The sequence below is a fragment of the Chinchilla lanigera genome, unplaced genomic scaffold (genome assembly GCF_000276665.1).
Source record: "Chinchilla lanigera isolate Chin_1 unplaced genomic scaffold, ChiLan1.0 scaffold00015, whole genome shotgun sequence".
NCBI classification, from domain to species: domain Eukaryota; kingdom Metazoa; phylum Chordata; class Mammalia; order Rodentia; family Chinchillidae; genus Chinchilla; species Chinchilla lanigera.
Window position 1 is genome coordinate 27,368,017 of NW_004955416.1, and position 14,475 is coordinate 27,382,491.

At 45.2% G+C, this 14,475-nt stretch overlaps 1 protein-coding gene across 2 annotated transcripts in view; it reads right to left on the reverse strand.

Annotated features, from left to right (window-relative positions):
- Window positions 1-14,475, reverse strand: part of Adamts17 (ADAM metallopeptidase with thrombospondin type 1 motif, 17) — a gene marked incomplete in the record, with an annotated part of 306,761 nt that overhangs the window by 239,951 nt on the left and 52,335 nt on the right. For both annotated transcript variants that reach the window (XM_013512523.1, XM_013512522.1), the window contains 2 exon segments: window positions 6,358-6,515; window positions 7,227-7,310. In XM_013512523.1, the coding sequence (XP_013367977.1) occupies window positions 6,358-6,515; window positions 7,227-7,310 (242 nt within the window).

Here is a 14,475-nt window from a genome sequence, read left to right on the forward strand (position 1 = left end):
TCAGAGACAATTGTCAGAATCATCATACTGTAGTGGACTCTCCAAGCTGCTTGGGAGCAACTTCTTTCCCATGCTGTAATGACCATGAATTATGTCCAAGAGAAGACAAACAAAATCATTACTAAAACTCATATTCTTTAAAGCTCCCCAGGATCCCCCAGGTGTGCAGCTGTGGATGAGTGAGGCAACAAAGAAGATCAAAACCTGGTCTTGCCCTATTTCTGTGGGCCCAAGGGGTTCACTCTCATTTCTCACAGTGAAACAAGGGCTCTGAGCTGTCCTTTGTCAATAATAAACACTCCTATGGCTCTGTCTCTTAAGTTTCCAGGGTCGGCACCCAAACACCCTGCCTGGGAGCTGGGGAACAGGAAGATGGCCCAACGAAGTACTCCTGCTGGGCTCCACGCTCATCTTCTCATGGGACCTAGAGACATCACTCACTCACCTGTAACTTTCTTGCAGTTGGAAAAGCTGTGTTCTAAAGCCCTGTTCCTTATTTTCCTTTAAAACTCTAGGAAGGAACCAAGCATAGTGGCTCACACCTGTAATCCCAGCACTCTAGGAGCCTGAGGCAGGAGGATCCCAAGTTCAAGCCTAACCTGGGCAACTTAATGACTTAGTGAGATCATCTCAAAATGAAAAATTTAAAAAGGGCTGGGGATATAGCTTGGCGCTGGGTTCAATGCCCAGGATGGCCAAAAACAAAAATCTAAGAGGGGAGATAGGGCCAGACAGACAAGCCTGACACCAAGCAAGGTTATGAAAGCAAGTGGAAGCCCTGGTTGAGCCTCAGCCCATCTTCCCTCCCCAGGTACCACCTCCCAGCTTCTGGCCCCATGGCTATACTCGGGTATTCATCCTCCACAGTTCCACCCCTTCCTGCTACCCACATGGACTCTGAGGGCAGGATCTGGCCTGCATTCACACAGGATAACAGAGCGTGTTACTCTCCTGACCTCACCTTAATGATCATGTCTGCCTCTCTCCCCACTGCAGCAATCTCCAATGCCCAGCACGCTGTGGTGTGTGGACCTCCAGAGTGTAACCCACATCTGATGCTTCTCAGCCCAGTGAGGAGCAAACACTCCCCAGGAGGAGGGCAAGCACTACAGTCTCCAGCCCTGGCTCTGAATCAGGCTCGGGTGTGAACCCTAAAGACTCCAGCAGCCCACTTATACCTGGATCCTGGATCTGTGGGTTTAAAGGCTCCAGTTGGTGCCCTGATGTGTGGAATCCTAGGTCCAGGCTGCCTTGGGACAAAGTCATCCCACGGGGCTCAGTGGATATCCTGTGAGCCCAGAGGAGAGGGCAGGGCAGGTGGCAAAGGTATGTGTGACAGCTTCCACAGGGTGGCCAGAGAGAAAGAAGGAGTTCGGGGCAGATCGTGTCAGCAACTTACGCGAGTTTTGCTTACTCAAAATGTGTAACTTTCATAACAAATGTACATGTTTTGGTCATCAATTTTTGGTCAATTTAATATTTTTATTATTAAAAAATTGGACATATCTACAGGGTAAAATGTGATTCTTTGATATATGTAGACTTCGGCAAATGATTAAATCAAGTAAATGAGCATCTCTATGACCTTGCTTTTGTGGTGAGAATACAGTATTCAAAATCTCTCCTAGCAATTTTCAAGCACATGTCAATATTAAGAACAGTCACCATGTTGTAAATGTCTAGAACTTATCAATTTTAAAACTATTTTAAGAAAGGGGAAAAAAAAGCCTTTAAGACCATACCCCAAAACCAAGGGAATCTTGTAGAAATAACCATAAAACCATAAATAACCATAAAATAACCATAAAAAGAGAATAACCATAAAAAAACCATAAAAGCAAGACTTTTAGGAGTCTTTTTAGAAAAGTAAAGAGCAGGTAGAGGAGGGGGCAGGGTAGAAGACAGAGCCCAGGGAACTGGGAGGCTTAAGAAGATCAGGGGCCACAGCGGTATCCCCATGTGGGGCCACGGCCACCCCTGCTTGTACACTGGGGGCGAGGGAGTCCCTGCCATGCTCAGCAGCAACACAGACCTGAACTTAGGAGGAAACTCCTGGATTCCCATCTTTCAGAGTCAAGGGCAGAACCAAACGTAAAGGCATACCAGGTGGGTGCCTAGACCCCAGAAGCCTCAGTCTTCTGTGTAAGCTATGTGTGGCCCCAGACCCAGGCAACCCAGCAGCTTTCTCCAGCCCCAGACACAGCTGCAGAAAACCTGGCTTCCACTGCTTCTGGCTTGGCGGCTTCTGCTGGCCATGATGTCATACTCATATCCTCCCTGGTGGCCATCTGCCAGTCTGTGCGTGTCCAGGAGAATAATTCTCAGGCTCAGACGAGCCCACGATGAGGAAAGAAAGAGAAGAATCGCTCGGATTGGCCAATTGCAGGCCCAGGACACAGGGACACTGTATGCTCAGCTCAGATTACTCTGGAAGGTAAGGATTGCTTCTCCAGAGCAGCAGCTGCCTTGCACCCAATTTCCTTGCAAAAACATCAGCCCATTATTATCCCAACCTAGGGAATTAGAGCTCTCAGCCTCTAATTATTAAATGATGCTTCTTGGCCAGCTCTGCTTCCTGGCTACCTTCAACACTACCTCCCTGAACTTGTGGGAGGTCTTCAGCATCACATCTGCAGCACCCAGAGGAAGCGGCCACTCAGTCTAGCAGCTCCACAGCAGCAGGTGAGAGCAATCATGACTACCCAGGTAGCTCTGAAGTGTTAGCATAAGAGGGAGAAAGAACACCCCTGTCCCGGGCCGGTGGCAGGCAACACAGCCAACACAGGAGGCCAGGGTCTCCCCTCCCAGAGCTCTGCTGCCTGCAGCTAAAGCAGATTCGGTTTTCCTATCCCTGGATAAGGACCTCCCACCTCCAGTACCCTAACCCAGAACCACGCCCATGCAGCCAAGATCTCTTCCCAGTGTGCTGAGTCAGAAAATAACAATTTAAAAATATTACTATAAAATACATATGACATAAAACTTACTTTTTTTGAGTTAAAACTTATCTTAACCATTAAGTGTGCAACAGCATTCATTATATTCACATTGTCATGCAATGATCACTAGATCACTGTCATGCAATGATCACTACCATCCACCTCTAGATCTTTTTCATCTGTCCCCCTCAAACATGAACTTTCCATTCTTCCCTACTCCCAGCCCTGGTGACTTTGACTCTACTTTCATTCTCTATGAATGTGACTGCTCTAGGTACCTTGTATAAGTGGCATCAACAGTCACTGTCATTCAGTGACTGGCTTAGCTCATTCATCATAATGTCCTCCAGGTTCATCCGTGTTACAGCACATGTAAGAACTCCCTCTGTTAAAAAGGCTGAATCACATTTTATTGTATGCTTATGCTACATTTTGTTTACACATTAACTGACTGAGTGGCTTCCATCTTTTGTCTATGGGGAATAACGCTGCTATGCACATAAGTATACAAGTATCTCATAGAGTCCACACTTTCAGCTCTTTTGGATAGATACCCAATTGCTGGATCACACAGCAACTCTTGATTTTTTTGAGGAGCACTCAGATTGACTCACATTCCTACCAAAAGTACAGGAGAGTTCTAATTTCTGCACTATCTTCTAACTCTTGGTATTTTTCCAGGTTTTATTTTACAGTATGCATTCTGATAGGTGTGATGCACAGAAAAGAACATTTTACACAAAATACTTCTTCTGTGTAAGTAAACTGCTTCAAGGCAGGGAAAGGTAGTCTGAGTGGCAGCATCTCTGAGCCCAGGGGGCATTCATATCTCCCCATGGCTTTCTGTAAAAGGACTCATCTAGAAGTTGCATCAACTCTAATTTTGTTGACGTCTCTGAAAAAAAAAGTGCAATTGACTCCCCAAACAAGACCATTAACAAATGCTTTCTTCCTCCATTTCTGGAAATCTATGACACAGTATGGTGACTACAGCTAATGTATCACATTCCTAAAAGTTGTGAGTAAATTTTAAATACTCACCACCAAAACATGCTTAGTAATATGGATAGATGATGTTCCTTAACTTGCAAGGGAAGGAAACTTTTTCCAATATAGGGGAAATTTCCATAGGTTATTAACATTTTTAAACAAAACAACTGGGATTGCCACATTTTATACAGTGGTTATAAAAACCACTTTCAGAACAGGGAGCTTGGAAGGTTGGCCACATATTCCAATGATGTGATGCCGCTGTTCAGAGCACCTTTCTAGGAGAGGCTTTCAGACCTACTTTAATACCATTGGAAAATTAGTTGAATTTAGGACATGCTCCTCAGTACTCCTACTTGCTCCCCAAATGGGATCCGTTCTCATGGATGGTAGCCTTAACCCCTTGCTGCAGTCCTTCGGGTGTATTTCCAAGTGCCTGGAGTGGTGTCATCCTCTGCACTGTGGGTGGATGGAGCTGCATGGAAGGTGGTACCAGCAGGTACCCAGCAATGCTGGCCACAAACGAGGTCATATGCATCCCTTGGTCCTTGACACCTACTCATGACCAGTCATATTAGAATAACAGAATAGACTATTTCATTATACTATCTATTATATACTTAATGACACCCTGTACAAGCAACAAATGCCCTCAGAAAAGACCATTTAGGGTCTTTAGGGTCAAAGCACTCTTCAACCCTCTGGGCTGGCAATGAATGAATCATCTTTGAGAGTGATCGGGCACCCATTTGGCATCTGGCTGTGATGATGTGCATGCTATGGGATTTTAGGAGGAAAATGGAACTGCGCTGCCTGGTGCCTGGGGCTACACAAGCTCCCTTCTGGCTTTGGGATGTCACCGGGCCAGGAGTTTTCAGCATGAAGCCAAGCAGATGTAAACAAACAGCCAGTCTTGACTAAAAAAGCAAAACTGTAAATGGGATTCACCTCTTGATGGAGGAACAGGCCATCTTCAAGCTAAAGATAGGACAAAGTTCTTCTACCACTCCAACTCTAAACCCAGAGAAGAAGAAATAGCACAGAATTTGGGGATTTCTCTAAGTTAAAAAAGAAAATGTAAGCCTTGAAATTCAAAGGTGATGTGTTCCTAGAAAGTCAAATAAAATTTAGGCATTTTTAATGGATTATATTAAGAATTATTTCTCCATAGTTTCTATAGGAGGATATGGATGTAAACCTATCACAATTTTATTTACATTACTAAAGCAAAGCAACCAAGAGAGATGTCAAGAGATAGGGACAAGTGAAATAGCCACATCTATATCTGTGGTGGTTTATGTCCCTCCAAAAAGAAAAACTGTCAAGTCCTAACCTTCAGGACCTGTGAAGGTGATCTGATTTGGAAAGCAGATCATTGCAGGCATAACTGAGTTACAATGTGGTCGCAGTGGATCAAGGCAGGCCCTACCCCAATGACCACTGCCCTTCTAAAAAGAGGGAAGTGTGGACACAGAGACACCCAAGGAGAGCGCGCGAAATGACAGAGGCAGACTGGAGGGATGCATACAGAAGCCAGGCTATACCACGGTCTGCCAGAAGCCACCAGAAGGGTGAGATGGGAGAAAGGACCCCTCCCTAGAGCCACCAGTGACAGCACGGCCTTAACACCCTGATTTTGGACATCTAGGCTCTGAACTGTAAGGGGATAAATTTCCATCATTTTAAGTGGATTAGCTTGTGGTCATTATTTTACAGCAGCTCCAGGAAACTAAAGCCACCATGCTGCTGTGCTTGAGAGGCTGCCCTGGGATTCTGTTGTCCACTCCTGCAGCCCTGGTTTCCTTTGCCATCCAGAAGGGAAGTCCAGTTCTACAGCCTCTATGCAGGTTTCACTGCTTGCTTCACATAGAGGCTGTATGCGACTCCTATGGGCACCCAGAAGGTTCAGCTCTCCGGAGGACCCTAGGGTCCCTGTAAATGGTCCACCCAGGGAGGCCATGCGGGACACATGACACGCCCATGTGGGCTTCCTCCCACAGGGTGCTCAGGGCATCCATTCTCCTCCCTAACTGTGCTGAGGCCAGTCTGAAGCATATGCAGACCCACATCAGCAATTTCCCAATCAGCGTTTGGTGGAGGGGAGAAGTAGCAGGTGAACTTTCTCGGAATTTGTCAAGATTTTTGGCTACCTAAGAGTACAGTACTTTTCTGCTATTAATAGTAGGACAAATAATGGCTAGTACTGGTGCTAGGCACTGGGAAGAGTGCTTCACATGCAAGAGCTCGTTTTAATCTTCAGCCCTCAGAACTGGATATCATCATGAACCCCCAGTTAACCAATGAGGAAACTGAAGCGCAGACAGGTAGACAAAGGTGTGATTTCCCAGGCTGAACTCCCAGCGACGTTCCTGATAGAGGGAACTGCCTCCTCCCCTCCCAGGTCTGCTACTGGCAGCTCTGGTTTTACCTGGTCACAAACACAGCAGCATCCACGGGAGGGGTATCATCCTTTCCCCCTGGGACCTGATTGTTGCCGAGGTACCGCGCGCCTCCATATTCCTCATTTTGCCAGTGACAGAAGCTCTCCAAGGACCGCTCCCCGTGGTGCCCAATGGACAACTTGGCCTGAAAGAAATGGAGGCGGGAGTCAGAGAAGTGAACACCCACCCGGGGAAGCCAGAGCTTCTATCCAGACTGCGGCAGGGACAATGACAGGGAGACAGCTACTCACTAAGACATCATTCAGTAAGTCACTGCACCCAAGTTAAAGCCTAACATTAGTGTGTATCCGGGGACTCTGAGAATCATTAAGGACCTTATAAGTTCAAATGAAGATTATTAAAGAAAAGGAAGCTACTTTTTTTGTTAACAGAACAAACAGTATGGTGAGCCAAGCAAGTAGAATTCCTTCTGTCTCATGTTGATTGCTCAATTCTGCAGGCTACTCCTCCGGTAACATTGGCATGTGGGAAGGGACTCAATGAAAAGACCAGAAAACAAGGCTATGGTAAATCCAACTGGTGTGGAAGCTCCAGGAGGGGAGCCCTGATTCCAAAGTCCTCCTTCAGCTCTGCGCATGGCTGACAGCCACCTGCAAGACCTTCTAGGAGGGGCGGGTGTGTGCATGAGCCCAGGCTGGCGGTTTCCACGAGAGTCTATACAAGCAGCGCACACACCGCGGTTCCAGTGTGCACACCTTCCCTCCTCACACCGCTGCTGTCTGCAGAGCCGGGGGTAAGGAATACAGACGGTGATGTGGAACCCTCCTTAGCACTCGATAGCAACAGGGAGCTTTGAGACGTGTTCCATTTTCTGCATGCTTTGAAAGGTACTTACAGGACGCTGTCGTAGCAGCACAAGCTTGGTAACTTGAATATTAATTTTAATTCCCAGGCTCTGGTGCTGAAACATATTGTATACCTATCAAAAGAGAAAAAGAAATACAGATATAATTTTTTAAAAAAGATACACTGGTATGCTGCATAGGGACTTGAAATACAGAAAAGATATTAGGTTAAAAACTAAGGAAATCTGAACAACTACTTTGAAGACAAAGTCATATGCAATATGACAACCATCAGTGAATTCCTATCATCTTGCTTTTTTGAAATTCTGTATCATTTCTGATTTTTTAAAATTATTTTCTATTCTCTTTAAAATAAAAATATCTAAAAAAAAATAAGGAAATCTGAATAAACTATGGACTTTGAGATTGTGGTAGCATATCAATATTGACTAATTATAAAAAAGTGCCTTAATTTAAAACATTAAAATGGAAATCATTGAGAATTCTGTAGTATTTACTCAATTTTTCTGTAAATAGTTGTTCTAAAATACAAAGTCTGAATTAAAAAAATCATAATATTAAAATGTAGCTTGCACTTTTCGAGTACTAGAAAAACTAAAAGATAATAACTACATGTAATTCAAATTTCAGCATGCATAGATAGATTTGAGCAAAAGAAAATATGTATACGGCATGTGAGAAAAATGTAGATTTTCATCAAAAAGATTTTCTGAAAATCTAGAAAACTCCCTTGAAAGTGAATTCTCTGAAAGAAAATGTGTATGATGGAAAACTGGACCCACCCACACGTGTGCATAGATACACACACCCAAAGCTAAGCTGGAAACCACTTGGTCTTTTAAAAATGAATAGGATGAGTGATTCTGAAAAAAAAAAAAAAGAAAGAAAAGAAAGTATGTTAGCTGCTTCTGGCAGAAAACTCAAAACTCCCATCTGGGCTTTACTGCAGTAGGATGGGAAATGGGGGCAGTACAGGGGAGGATGGGGAAGGGAAGAGGAGAACAGGGAGGAGAGGGGAGGGGAAGGGAGGGGACGGGAGGGGAGGGAAGGGCAGAGACAGATGCCTGCCACACGCCAGCTTGTTCATCTCTGACCTTCACCAGCACCAGTCAAGGTTGGCCTCTGCACTACCCTCAGCAGGGAAATAGGCTCATCAAGGTAAAGCCACCTGCTAAAGCCCAGAGCCAGTCAACAATGACCGGACTCAAACCCAGGGGTGTCTAGCCAAAACATCCTTTTCCTTCTTCTTTCCCTGAAGTTCTCATTTTTGCCAAAGTTCGTCACTGAGACAAAGTATAATAACAGGAAAGGTTATGTCCTCTGCTGTGTTGCCCTTGCTGTGGTCTGAATATAATTTGAGTGTCCCCAACATATCCATATATAAAGGTCCCCAGGGTGGTGCTATTGGGAAATGCTTTAGACTTTCAGAAGGAGGGACCTTGTGGGAGGCCCTGAAGTCATCTTCTCACTTCTTGGATGGAGACGTGACCTGTCTCTCTGACTCTCATTCCCACCAATGCCATCTGGTGCCTTCACCAGAGGCCAAACAGTGGGTCTGCTTGATCTTGCTCTTGGTCCTCCAAAATAGTGAACTCCACAAAACTTTTCTTTCTACATGTTTCCTGCCTCAGTTATTTAATGACAGTAATACAAAACTGCCTAATACACACCTCTTCTTGGCAGCACTTAATTACAAAGACCTCAACATCAAGAGGCCCTAGAAAAGTGTTCCAAGGAGAAGAGCTGAAGAAAAATTCCAAGGATGCAGAGGCGTCAAAGTTGACATGAATAAAGAAAGCCCATTAGATCCGAGAATCCCCAGGGCACCATGCACTCTTGAGTTCCTTTTCCATAATAATGTGAAGGTGGGACTCACAGCCTTGGGGGCAAGGTGATAAAGGGAGAAGTAGTTATAGGATAGAGTGGGAGCACAAATGAGAACTTTTTGAATATTCTGCTTGGCTAAATCATAGCCATAGCCCAGAAAGGAGAATTTTCTGCCAGGCCCATTGAAACTTTTTCTGGTTGGTGCCACCTCTCCCACGCTCCAGGGCGGCAGCAGGAAGCGCTGACCACTGCATGCAGTGTGGCCAGGGTCAACTCCGGCCAAGCCCAGCAGAGCTGGTGAGCGATGGCACCAAGCCTACAAGCCAAGCGAGCACAGAGTGAAAGCATCTGTGTGACACAGGGATTAGTGGTGGCACAGCCTGGACTTTACCTACTGAAAACTTCCATTAAATTAAATAAACCCTACCTTTGCATAACGTAATATTCTTTACCACAAGGGAAAAGAAGGAACACAGGTACTTATTCTGTTCTCTTCTTGTTTTTTCCCCAAACTTTCCTTTTCTCAACAATGAAACAGAAGTCAATTTTTTTAAACCTGACCATAGGCCAGTTCTGAAATCATGTCTTCATTATCTACCCGCAACCCTGAGGGACGAAGGGAAAGCACACAACTTTTTCCTTGTTTTGATAATTCAAGAACAACCCAATGGCTCTAATTCAAATTTTTCCTGAAATATTCAGCATGAGGATTAGACCCAAACTGGTAAATCTCAGTCCCAAACATGAAGAACTGAAAGAATGAAAACTGGACATTATGAAGGAGAAAATTCAAGTTGGACAGGGTTTCTAAGATGCAATCTAAACAAGGAAGGGCAGGAGGGCCCACAGCTCAGGGGAAGAGTATGTGCTCCTAAGGCACAAGGCTCAATTCCCAGCATCAAAACCATCTAATAAATAAACTACGCCTGTCATATCAATACCAGCCAAACATAAAGCCATTAAGGAATACTGTAGGTTTAAAGGAATAAAATGCTAAAGTATTTCTCAGTGGTATTTTGATCTGCTGTATAAAAAAAGAATAAATCTGCAGGGAACAAATATAAATATCAGGGAAATTAAGACTACAGGATGAACTACCTTGCTAGACACACCCATTGCTTCCTGCTGGGTTGAGAACAGTTCAAACCCACGTGAATTCTGTGTCCCAAGGCACTATCACTTCCCTTAGAACAAATGCACAGAAAATAAGATCTGCGGTCAAAGAGGAAAAAAATCTTCATGATCCAAGAGCTGGGAGAAGGAGCAAAATGGGGAGCTGTTCAAAGGGAAGTGTCAGTTTTGCCAGAAGGAATAATAGTTCTACATATCGGACAATAATGTGAATACACTTAATACTGAACCATGCACTTAAAAATAGCTAAGATGGTAAATGTTATGCATATCATGTCACAATAAAAATTTTAGTTTACTTTTTAAAAAAAGCTCACATTCTAAATAACATCCCATAATAAGCCTGCAGGAGGTATTTGTCTTTGTAATGAAGGTGTCTCAGGCTAAGAATGCAGGAATCAGAGCCTGTCACAGCTAAGCACGTTGTCACTTGCCAGATGCTGACCACACCCCAACAAAGCTCTGCAGAACACAGGGCAGGGGGGATGCACAGGTCTCCCTCAAGGCCTCATACAAAGCCAGACCAACATCTGGCATCTGCAAAACACAAGGCACAAGGCACAAGCCTCAAAAACATGTAACTAAATCCCCCTGTCTCTTTCCCCCGTGGGAACTTGTGCTCAGGAGAAGTCCAGCAGGCAGCAGCCTCATGCTGTCTAGGGAGACACCTGGCTGGGCACCGAACAGCGTACCCGACTGTCTAGAAATGCCATCCCCGGTGTCCAGCTCTGGCTGTGGCCCAGTGAATGTTCAGATCCCTGGCTGCCTTGGTCACATTTCCTTGGCAGCTGAACCCACTGCAACAGCACACTACAACCGTCCCAGCTGGGTGACGTTGGGACACCGCGGGAGGTGGGGGTGGGTAGCAGACAGGGACCAGAGCAGCAGGTGGGGAGGAACTGCTCATTACACTAGGCATGATTTTTACAGGGCCACCACTTACCTGCGTGGCCCAGAGCTTACCCAGGGATAGAGGAACATGCAGGTCTTATATAGCACCATTCAGAACCCCAAATACGAGGGGTTACATTCTCTACCACAGTGCCTCTGAGGGGGGTCCCCAAAGCAGCACCTCAACATCTCCTGAGCCCATGTTGGAAACGCATCCTCTGCAGCTCACCCCAGACCCTGTGACTCAGACCCTTGGGATGGTGGGACCTTCTGTGTTGGAGGAACCCCCCGCCAGGGTGTCTGACCCCTGCTGGAGCATGAATACCAGCGAGCCTCCCGGACACTGAGCTCGTAATGCTGGTCACCAGAGAGTGACTTCTTGTCTGTTTCATATGGTAATTGGTGAAACTGATGTCATTTTTCCTTCAAATACAGCTTGCCTGGAATGTGTCTAGATTTTCATTTCATAGCGAGGTCATTAAGGCAGCTAAGAACAACTGAAGCTCAGGCAGGTGGCCTTGTTTTCCAATTTGGCGGCCCAAACCCAGGGAGTCTGGCATCTGCATCACCTGTTTCCATCTGCATCAGTCTGTTCTTACTAAACACTGTTGTTCTGGCGTCGCCCCTGCCCTCACTGAAGGAGAACCAAGTCACATATATAGAAGGGCACCCAGTACATCTGGAAAATCCACAGCAGCCCAGCAACAAAAAGTACCTCGTGTACGTGGAATTATTGCTTGTTTGTCCTTTGGTGTCTAGCTTATTTCACTCAAGATCACGTCCTCAAGGCTCATCCACATTGTAACATATGTCAGAACGTCCTTCCTTCATAAACGTATTTTATTTATATGTATGCACATTTTACTTATCCATCCATCCATCTATGGTCACTTTGTTGCTTCCACCTTTTGGCTACTGGAAATAGTGCTGCCATGATCATGAGTACACATGTATTTCTTCAAGACCCTGTTCAAGTTAGTTTCTGCAGGTTCTTGCAAGTGGCATTATGAGGTTTAGATCAAAATTTCTATCTAACTCCGGTCCTGCCTCTGTAGTGGTTACAGTACAGAAGCAGTGGTTGATTTTGTTTTTATTTTTCATGGAGAGAGGTGCAAAACAGTATCTACTAGTATTTTCATTGGGGAAAATTTCCTCCTCTGGGTCAGCTCTAGAGAAAGATGGGGACACTTTTCCCCCTATGGAAACCACAGGAAGTGGAAACGCACTCTGCCTGCTCCAGCACCTGGAGTGGACCCCTTCCCTAAATTCCCCCAAGGCTTTGATTCCAGAAGGTAGGGAATGCAGACAGTTGGGATATGTTCCCAGACAGAGATAAAGCAGTAAAAATCCAGCATCGGACACCAGCAGTCAGCACTGCCTGACCAGCTCTGGCTCCTCACCTGCCCCTGGCCTTGCGCTTTCCTGAGTCCCCTGCCCTCAGCTCTTTCCCCGCATTCTAGCTGGTTGGTTCAGCCTCCTGATCCTAAACATTTCTCTCTGACTTCAGGGCTAAATCCTTTGCAAAGGATGTGGTATAGGGCACCAGTACTCATTTATGTGCTCACAGACTCCATAAATATTTCTGGACCATCTGCATGTGCATAAGATTTGGAGTAAACAATGGCAAAAGTGTAGACAGAGTCCTACCTTGATGCGCTTACAGATACTGGGCAGAAGTAGGATGAGGATCATATACTGTGGTAAACTATGCATAGCAGCAACCTTACCATTTTACAGATCAATAAATATACAGATCGGTGGCATTAAATACATCCACACTGTTCCACAAGCATCACTACCACCCATCTCTAGAACTTTCTTCACTTGCAAAACTGATACTCTGTTCCCATTAAACACTAATTCCTCATTTCCCCTCCTCAGCTCCTGAAAATTGTCATTCTTTCTATTTCTGTACATTTGACTATTCCAGGTACCTCGTGGACAAAGAATCACACAGCATCTGTCCTTTTCATGACTGGCCTATTTCACTTAGCATACTGACCTCCAGGAGCACCCATGCTGTAGATGTGTCTGAATTTCCTTAAGGCGGAGTTGATACTGCACTGCATATTTACGTTCTGCCTATCTACGACTCCAATGGACACCTGGGGTGCTTCCGCCTTTGGCTAGTGTGAATGCTGCTACTATGAACATAGGTGTACAAATATCTGTTTTGAGTCCTTGCTTTCAGTTCTTTGGTGTGTTTATTCAAAAATGGTAGGTTTTGTTCTTGTTTTTGTGGACCTACCCTGTTTTCCATAGCAGCTATACCATTTTACATCCCATCAACAGTAGCAGGAGTAGCTACCTCCTACCACCTCATCAGTGGCCATCTCTAGTGTAGTTTAAGTGGATGTATGTATTATTCCCATCCTAATGGTGGGAACCAGTATTTCATGGTGGTTTTGATTTGTGTTTCTCTTGCGATGAGTGATGTTAAATATATTTTCATGCACTTATTGGCTATTTGTATATCTTCTTTGGAAAAATATGTCCACCCAAGTCTTCTGCCCATCTTTAAAATCAGGTTGTTTTGTGGTCATTGCTGAGGTTTAGGAGTTCTCAGCATAGTGTGGATACTACACAGTATGTAATTTGCAGATATTTTTTTCTCATTCTGTGAGTTGTCTTTACTCTGTTGAAAATGTCCCTTGATGCACTAAAGTTTTAATTTGGATGAAGTTCAATTTGTTCTTCCTTTTGTTGCCAGCTCTGCCTTTGATGTTATATTCTAGAAATCATGGGTAAATTTATGCCATGAAATTCCCCCCCCATGTTTTCTTCCACGAGTTTTATAGGTTTCTCTCTTACATTTAGGACTGTAATACATTTTTGTATAAGCTGTCAGACAGGGTCAAACATCTTTCTTCTGCATGTGAATATCCAGTTTTCCCAGCACCAACTGTTGAAAAGTAATTTCTCCCTTGAACAGTATTGGGCCCAACATGAATGTGGTGAGCAGCCCGGAAAGAGCAGGGGGTTCCCCATAAGCTGCAATGGGGAGCCATGGGGAGCTTAATGGTGCTGAGTGCCAATGTCCTAATTCTGCTGGAAGCAGAGTTTGCTGGTCATTCTGTGGTAGGGACTCAAGAGGGAATGAATGTGGAGGTGGGGAGCCCAGCAAAAAGCTCTAGCCATTGTCAAAGCCAGAAAAAATGGTGGTCAGTCTAGGTAGAAAGGAAGAGAAAGGATGGCCGCTAACATGTCGTCACCCTAAGTTGGAGTCCTTGCCCTGCTGTGTACTCGCTGGCCCTGTCACTCCCTGGGCCTCCACGTCCTTCTGTGTAAAACAGGAAAGAAGAGGCAGTGATGTGAAAGCACCACCTGCTCTCAGGGCTGGCAGGCTCATCATACGCACCTCCGTCTTTCCTCCCACCGTAACTCAGCCCTCAGGCCACGGGGGACCCTGATCTATGGAATCACAGCTGT